Source organism: Lycium ferocissimum, chromosome 1 (assembly GCF_029784015.1).
Source record: "Lycium ferocissimum isolate CSIRO_LF1 chromosome 1, AGI_CSIRO_Lferr_CH_V1, whole genome shotgun sequence".
NCBI classification, from domain to species: domain Eukaryota; kingdom Viridiplantae; phylum Streptophyta; class Magnoliopsida; order Solanales; family Solanaceae; genus Lycium; species Lycium ferocissimum.
Window position 1 is genome coordinate 19,803,135 of NC_081342.1, and position 9,343 is coordinate 19,812,477.

Genomic DNA, 9,343 nt, shown 5'->3' on the forward strand with positions numbered 1-9,343 from the left:
TGTTGGCTAAAAAAATATTAAAATCCAAATTAATTCATTCTCGTGTTTGATTTATAATGGGTTTATCCCACAGAATAAATTTGAAATTACAATTTTGTCAATGTAGCACTCTCCTTCTCTCACCCTTTTTCCCCCTTGCGAGTTAATAACTACTTTAAAAATATTTTATATTGCATTTTCTCTTAAAAAAATTATGTATATAACAATTAAAAAAAAATTTAAGTATATTAATGTTCTTGTGTGTACGTGTTCGTTCATTTTTATGTAATATGTCTTTGTAAATTCTAACTAGATTATCTTAATATAATACTCATTTTAGAAAAGGAAGATGTGTTTGAAGAGTCACATAGTTTCATCCCACTATTAATCCAGCCCAAACAATATAACGATCCAAAGCATTACAATCTTGTCCATAATCACTTCATCGACAACACCCTCGTTATTTTTAACATACTGTCACAGTCCTAAGGAGCTCCTTACCTTCTGCAGTTAAAACACACAAACATATTTTTCAGTCTACAATACAATTTTGAGTTGTATTACATAACCCCCTTAATGTTTGAAATTACATACGAAGTCTTGTCAAGGTTATCGACTACATTATTTTTAAGTATATGTTTTTCCTTCCAAAATTAGCATACCAGCTAAAGTAACCGATGTATATAGAAAGAGCTAGCTACCTCATGTTTTTTTTTCTCCTACCCTTTTCCTCTATTTTTCCCGTCATTCCATTTTCTTTTTCCTATTCTTTTTCTTTTTGTTTATTACCAATTAAGAATAAAAAGTGGTAGTTAAGTTGATCAAAGTGTGATATTCTTGAACATGAAAATGCTTAGAGATGGATCTTCCACTTTCACTCTTAAGTTTGTGCGAGTCACCAAAACTTTCGGTTTTACTTTAGTGTGTTGCTTCAAGGAGACAGCCCGTTTGGATTGGCTTATAAGTTGGCTTATATATGTTCGTTTTAAATTTTTTGAGTGTTTGTTGTGCAAAACTGAAAGTCATTTTGTCTTAAAATAAGCTCAAAAAAATAATTCGCCATTATTCGTGCAAATTATCTAAAGTTAAATTATAGTTCGAAAACACTTATAAGTTAAAAAAAAATAAGTTGGACTACCCCAACTTATTTTTTTCAGCTTATAAGCTGCAAACAGCTTATAGAAATAAGCTCATCCAAACACCCTCACTTGTATACTTACCGTGTGTTGAAGCAACAATTCCGGAATTCAGATGGACTAAAATATCAAGAAGTTCCAATGACTGTGATATGTACTTCTCTATATACACACATAAGTTTTATCTTTTTTCATTCTTTTGTTATGGGAGTAGAAACTTCTCCATTGCTCCGAACCATCAAGGAAAGAGGCTTCAATGGTTGGTGAAACCTCAACCATACAGACCCCAGTAAAAAGAGAAAGTTAGCCACAATATGAGCAGGAAATTTAGGTAGCGTGAACATCAGCCACATTAAACGTTCTTCCAACATGCCTACAGAAATTGTGGTCTCGAAGTATCCGAACATTTTCCTAATGCAGTGAACCACTTCAATGATGGACCCAAGTATTCCTCATCGGCACTCATACAATTGTCCTACTAATAGTTTAGCCTTACTGCAACATGAATAGTTGAAATCATGCATTGTTAGTGCAGCATCTTTTGAATAATCTACTACTAACCAACCAACATTAAACCTTTTTAGTAAGTCGAGCATTTAAATTTTTCCTAAGAATCAGTCAAATAAAACGAGAATTTGCTGCCTTGGTAAGCCAAGTACTCACTGTTCAGTCAATCATCTGTCTTGTTATAGTGGAAAGTGCCGAGACTAATTACAACAGGGTTCCACGTCAGCTCTTTGAGAACCAGTTCCAGCTAAAGGAAAAAATACAACTACCTAAATTCTACACTAAAGTGGGACCCTTGAGGACTGGCTTTCGAAAAGCTTCTGAAAGCAAGAAACATCGCATGACAAGAGGACTATTCCTGACTAGTTTTCTCTTCATTTACCTGAGGAATGACAATAGCCTAAATACAAGGTGCTTTTGGACACAGATGCACAAGGAACAACCTACCGGTTTCCTCGTCATTCAACTATGCAGAGGCTGGAACAGGATGTTACCTCCCAGACTTTCTGAAGCATTTAGAAAGCAAGAGTGTTCCCCGCCATCCAGTTTTCACTCTTTACCATCTGAGCATAAAAAATATATGCGTTATAAATTTTGACCACTTTAAAAATCTCATATAGTGCAAAACACCACTTTCCAGAGCTAGTAGCATATTTCTTTTTCCTTATATATAATAGATTGTGAGGTTGGATGGAGCTCGAAGTTAGTACAACTATAAGAAAGTTACAAGCAAGCAGAACGTGCAAGATAAAAAGGCAAAAATAAGCAAAAACTAAAAATACAGCAATTAAAAAACGAATACTTGTGATGCATGACATCTGGCGAAGAACAAGTTTAATTGACAAGAATGACGGTTCCTACACAAACAAGGATAAAATATACTCATGAGGACCATTTTGTAACTATCTGTTCAGGTACGTTGTTTGGGTGATAGGTCTGAATCTTTATTTTTAACTAATCACCAATTTTACAAGCACTTGGCATTTTGCAAGGTCCCCAAAGCTTCCATGCGAGGTTGGTTCACTCAAAAGCAATAGCTTTCGCTCAACATCGCATTCGTTCAGAGGAATCTCATGCAATTTTAATTTTTTCAATCAAGGAATCTCGTCCAATTTTGTGATTAACATTGCCAAGATGGACGTACAAACTTAGAGCAGATTAAGAAGTTGCGACACAGAGTTTGTGTTATCAACCAGATTACACAATAAAATAACAATTCTTTCAGGGTTTAGAACACACATTAACTTATTGCCCAACCTTGGAAAGTTTGCAGTCTTGTTAGATCCCTAAAACTCGAATGAATTGATTAGAGAGGCAAAATCTCGAATGAACTAATTAGGGAGGCAATAAAAAGAATGTCCCTTGAAAGTTGAAATTAAATAACAATCAGATATGGTGTGCTGAAAAACAAAAACTCGCCTTTGTCGTTGAGAAAAGCAGAAGTGTTGGCATTCAGTTGGAGAGTGTTATCCATCGAACCACTTGGAGCAGGTGCAGCAGACAATCTAATTGTGGGCGGGGAACAAGTGTTGCTTCTACTTGAGAGCTCATTTGGGGTGTGATTTCCGGTTCGATGGTTCAAATAGATGTCCAAGCTAGCAGGTGAAGACATTCCTATCTTTCTCTTGCTCTTGAACCTTCACCTAACAGAGACGTGAGATACTGAAAAAAGAAACAACAAGCAGTACAAGTGTTCTTGTTTCTTATTCCATTTTGATATTGAGCAGTTTAGTTATTGCAGTACCTGTCTTTCCGCTTCTCAAGGTATCTTTGTACTGATGCTTTCCTGCTTGCGTGGCCTTCCACTGCTTCTGCATAATTGATTTTGGAGGGATGGGGGAGGAGAAAAAGATAAGAAAGAAATTTGTGGAGAAGTAGAATAAGATGGTATTGATTGCTTTGACTTCAACAAGTTCTGTTATCATCATATAAGCATTACCTACTTCAAGTCTTGCATTAATTAAAGGCCACTGATCTATTATAATGCACTGACAACGAAATTAAAGAGCAGCAGATCGACCTTCCTAACTTTGGTAAATCCTTTCCTTACGTAAACTACCACAATGTTGCCGTATATGGTTATGTTGTGGGCTCCATGATTGCTTTAATTGTAACTAATTTTTTTTTATAAAAAACGGTGGTTAGCAGGAAAAAGCTATGTTGCTCGGACTCTTCAAAAATGTTGATGGGTGCGTGTAACATCATCCAATAGTAATGCATTGTTGGAGAATTAGACATGAGTGCGGCAACATATTTGGAGTGTTAAGAGCAACATAGGGAGAAAGGACTTTGTTAAATCTTCTGGTCTGCACTCTGGAATTCCATTCAATTTAAATGCAAAACCTGGTTTATGGTAGAACCTTAAACACATTAGTGGTATATAATATCTAAGCAACAGCTAATTTTATTATCTTTTCCTCTATTTTAATTTTTGATAATGATGGTGTTCGGACCAGCTTGTAAACACCTCAACTGTTCCATCGAGTACCTACTACCTTCCATCAACACAGGAATAAACTAATGGTTCCCACCAAAGATTATGTAGATGAAAACAAATCACCTAGCCTTTTTTTTTCTCTGCTGGGATTTGAACCCCGGTTTTCAAAGTTTTCATCCACTTCATTGACTGCTAAGTCACACCCTTGGGTGCTCCCCTAGTTTTCAGGCACCATTACTTCAATAGTTGAGTTGGTTGTGGAATTTCAAAATCTCGTTCATATAAATGTAATATGGTCAGGATGGAAAGTCTTTAATAACAATGAGTAGTAATTCTTTTAATAAGTTAAGGAGTGGTAAATTATCTAAACAATGACAAGAATTGTCTTATCTTTTCCTCCGGTTTTCAGGTACCATACTGTAATAGATAAGTTTAATGACAGCTAAAGGACAGCAAGCCAGTTAACATGGAGAAAGAAAGTCTTGGCCTCACACCACCGTGTTTTTTTATCGGACCGTGGAGGGGGAGGGAGGGGGGGAACTACACTAGATGTGGTTAGATACTGAAAGCCAAAGGTTATGACTTTGAACATTAACATGGGTCCAGGATTAAATCCTTTCATGAGAAAGTGGATATCCGCATGCAGTGACCTCAGGTTGATACTTGAGAAACAAAATTATCCAACAAAGTACGGCAGGGTAAATAGTAACACCCATTACATAGCTCAAGTAAACTAAACAGAGGAGCCTAATATTCCCCCATTTTCAGCAAAGGTACAATGAGAACTTTTCCCCATTTTTTGGGGTTTCTTGGGGGGAGGGGTGGGGGACAGACTCGAATAGAACAAAAGGAAACCAAAGAACTTGCCAGAGTTGTCTTCATGGAAGGTGTTGCTTTCCTCCAAACGCAGGCGAGTCACTTCACTCATTTTCCCTGTAAAATATTCAAATTAGTATGTTCTGTAACACAAGGACACACCTCCTCGAGATTCGTGGAAAGTCACTTTTCATAGAAAGTCATAATCTAGATGGAATCAAACTCACAAATGGCATTTAGCGAGAGGAGGGGGGGGGGGTGGTAGTCAAATTTATCAGCATTTTGATCAAGAACATTGCAGGTTAGGTCTGTTTTTCAATTCAACTTGCACATGTCATCTAAACCCCAAACACATGGAATAATGTATTCACATTCTTCAATCTCCACAGATAGCCAGCAAAGAAAAAAGAAAGAACCTGTTTGCATGGTTGGCATGATCACCATAGCAGAATCTGGACCCAGTTTAACATTTGCAGCTTGCAAATGGCATTCGGAATGTCGAGCTGCTCCGGTAGCATCCAATGGAGTTTCTGAAGGCACAAAGAGTGGGCTTGCAGCAAGATGCATGATTGCTTGTGCCTAAAAAATACGCCAGCGGCCACAAGAGGGACCAAATTAGTGCATTGTCAATATTAAATTGATGTAGTTCCGATGTAGATAAAGCTTAAGGTACCTTCTCAGCAGGCACATCATCGTACACATTCACCTTGCCACAATAGAAGATTGTCAATTGACCTGCTGGTGCATTTCCCGAATCTGTGGTTCTGAAGTCACCAAGAAAAAAACCAGTAACCTTAAACTAACTATAATGGAATTTCTACAAAATTTCAGTCTATATAGGCGCATGCACTTGCAGAATCAACTTGCCTTAGGATGCCATCTTCAATAGATAGTTTTTAGCACAATACAAATTACAAGGGCAGACCAAATATAACTTCATCAAAGAAAAAGTTATACGGCAAAACAAAGGATAAGAAATGAATGTGATCAAAGCTAGTTTTATTAATTGAAGGAAACAGAGGAAGAATCTTTCCAATACGCTAAAGAATTAATTTGTAAATGTAGAAACATATGCTATGGAAATGAAAGTATATGCTACAAGATGACTAGAAGACCTAAATTGAAAACTATAAATGTACACATGATGAGAAATATGCTATTCTAAGCTGCATGATAATCTTCTAACTTCTCACGTGATAGCTAGTAAAACCATTAAAGTCATATTTTAAGTTAATTCGAGAAGCCTAAGGACTTTGGCTAAGGCAGTTGACAAAGCATAACTGCTGATGATAAACCGTTTCTTTCTTAAATCCTTGTAGTACTAAGTCCATGCTCTTCAACATTTTCCATAGCATATATATCTCAACACAACAAGCTCTATAGGAGCAACAATGCAGTACTACTCTGGTAACTAGCAAGTGGTAGTAGAATTTGGGACACAACCAACTATGTAAAACAACTTTGTAAACGAAATATTGTAGCCGAAATAAAATGCACATCATTCGCAAGTAAAAAACTCTTAATGCCATGCAAAGTGCAGTCAAAAGCCCGAAAGACCAAAGCTCTCAAATGAGACTAAATTTAACAAGCACTAATATTAACTTGCTAGTCAAATCATCAAGCACAATTCTTTCACATCTTTTAACAGACCAATTCAAGGACAGACAAATAAGCGAAGAACTCCATATTAGCCACTTAATTAATATTGTGATTATGTAATTTTGCAGGACAGAGCCAGCAGCTAATTCAAGCAGTAGCAGAGTCGAACTATTATTCAATAGGAACAAAGCGTCTCAAAGACAAGAAGGCCATGCTGTAAAAATTGTTGTCTAAAATTTGATGAAGGCCTTAATTAATGAGAGTATTGCACAAAAGGGATTATCTGTCTTGTCCATTTAGGATGAGATAAGTGAGGCTAAGTTTTAGCAAGTATTCAGTGTATAACCAATGTACAATCACTGTATATTCTCTGTATAATCATATTATGCCATTGATTATATACTAATTATACACTTGTATTTTAAGTATATATACCGATGAAGACTACAAACTAATAGGAAGAAAGCGTCTCAAAAGACAAGCATCTTATATTTATTTGTAACAAAAAGTATAGAGCCATACAATCAAGATATAAAAAGGTTTAATTAATTACAAAAACTAGCCAAGGAACCAAGGATTCACCTAGACAGAGCTAAGTTAACAGAACCGGCAGCTTTATCACCGGAAAGATCAGGTTTTTCCACATGCTTTCTTCCATACGGCACCGTTTCTTCAGAAAATTCTGCATCGTTATCTGTTCCTTTCTGTACCTACATTAGTTTAATAATTTATTCAATAATAAAACGCTTAAACATGCACAGTTACGTTCACATTACGAAATTAAACAACAAATAACGATGAAGATAGTAAAAAAAAGAGGAAATGAAACACACTCGATGTAGATTAGTGTCAGGCCGAGGAATGTGAAGTATTTTTTGCTTTCCGGTATCGAAATCGGGCGCCGTTTCAAGTAGTGCCTTCAGTGAAATCACTTGTTGAATCGCTTGTGATTTATTCCATGACGGCCTTCTCATTCCTGCACGCAAACATATAACAAGCATAATCTTCAAATTTCTATTTGGCCATAGATTTTGGATCAAATTTTGAAAATTTATCCCAAAAACTGGCTCAAACTAGTTTTTAGAAGTTTCAACTTCAAAATCTATAGCGAAACGGGAGCGAAAAAAAAATCTCCAGAGAGGGAGAGAGAAATGAACGGAAACAGGCGTAATCATCCTCACGTGTGTACTAATTTATGCAAAATCTTCAAATTTCTTTATTCGATTCTCGATTTTCGCAGCTCCATATTATTTTTTTCAATGTGCTAGCATAATATATATATATAGAGAGAGAGAGAGAAATAGACCTTTATCTTTAAGGTAACGGCGGCAATCTTCACGAGTGAGCTGAGCAATGTCGTCATCGGTAAGTTGGTGGAGCGGTTTGTCTAGTGGCGATGACGACTTCGAAACACTTTCTTCCGGCGGCATATCTGCCACGTGTCACTTGACAATTGGATACGCCAGTCGTGGAGATTGGAGCTTTTATTTTAGGGGAGAATGACCGCGGCGTCGCCGCTGTGAGTGTGGTTCCTTTTTTCTTTTCTTTTTTGGTTGGTTTTTTGGGGGTAACTCATTTTTGGGGAGGCAAGGGCTGCAACCCCAGGCTGCCACGTAATCAGGATGTCATTATTGAAAAAGTGAGGGCCCCCCAGCTCTCATCTCATCTTTCGACAAATACGGGATGCCCTTAGACCCTTAGGCTGAGGGTCCCTCGCTCTACTTCGCAGCCTAAATTTATTTGCATCACATATTCGGTTTTCGAAAACCTAGTCTATAACTCATTTGAATTTATTTATGGTGACTAGGTTCAAAGATAAAGTAGCTCGTCTTCGAAATTATTAATTAACCATGTTTGGTACGTGGGATAAGGTGGATATTTCAGGATTAAATTTGTGATTAATTTTATATTTTATTTGATGTAACGTAAAAAATTATTTTATATCAAATATAGTATAAAATTAATCTCAAATTTAATCCTAGGACATTCTATATGATCCCATCAAATTTAGTACTCTCTCTGGATCCAAAAAAAATGTTCACTTAGCCTTTTTTTTTAGTCAAAAAGAATGTTCAATTATCAAATTAAGAAAGAATTAATCTTATCTGTCCAGATTTGCCCCTATTAAGTCTTTATGTGATGAAATCTCAATACCTACTTAATTAGGAGCAGTTTAGTCAAATTACTCATTTTTGTCTAGGAGTTAGTATTTTCTTAAGGGTCTAAGTGGACATTCTTTTTTATCTGGAGGAAGTATTAGTTAATCTCACTTCCAAGACGGAATAAATTAGTCCAAGGATAATAATCCCAGGACTATAACTTAGTTTGTGTACCAGACGACCCCTGAGAATAGATAATAACCCTCTGTCCCAATTTATGTGGCACACTTTCATTTCAGTCTGTCCAAAAAAGATTGTCACCTTTACATATTTAGAAATAACTAGTTTCTCGCCACGTGCGTTGCGCGTGTATGTCAGATCGGATAATACATTATATTGTAATATGATATTGATACTATCAAGATAAATCTTTGAGAAAACAATTAAACACATAGATTAAAAGTACAAATATTATATTTGCAGTGCCTAGGACAAATGGTACAAAGAACTAAATAATCACAATCTGCTAATGAAAAATGGACGAACTAGTATTATTATGTACTTTTCCCCATTGTTCAAATATATGAGACAAATAAAATCAATACAAACATCATATACATCAAGGTAAATGCATAACTGGAAATCAGCTTCCCGATACCCTATTATTTAAGAAGAATATTCTATGTGAAAATTAGAGCCGAAGATGAAAGACTCACTCGTTCACTTTTTGTTCACATAGACTTTGCACGTCCCTTAAGAAACGGTAAATG

General features: G+C 36.1%; 1 protein-coding gene across 2 annotated transcripts; it reads right to left on the reverse strand.

Annotated features, from left to right (window-relative positions):
- Positions 1-1,738: 1,738 nt before the first annotated feature.
- On the reverse strand, positions 1,739-8,031 carry LOC132051712 (protein TIFY 4B-like). 2 transcript variants are annotated; one of them, XM_059442904.1, is made up of 9 exons: positions 7,781-8,030; positions 7,308-7,450; positions 7,057-7,184; positions 5,549-5,639; positions 5,292-5,454; positions 4,927-4,992; positions 3,367-3,433; positions 3,042-3,259; positions 1,739-2,185 (listed from the first exon to the last, which is right to left on the reverse strand). In XM_059442904.1, exons 1-9 carry the CDS (start codon positions 7,902-7,904, stop codon positions 2,172-2,174), a joined length of 1,014 nt encoding a protein of 337 aa, XP_059298887.1. In that variant the 5' UTR covers positions 7,905-8,030; the 3' UTR covers positions 1,739-2,171. The 2 variants fall into 2 exon arrangements, with proteins under 2 accessions (XP_059298887.1, XP_059298894.1); XM_059442911.1 differs by lacking the exon at positions 1,739-2,185 and having other exon boundaries at positions 3,127-3,265; positions 7,781-8,031.
- Between the last annotated feature and the right edge of the window lie 1,312 nt (positions 8,032-9,343).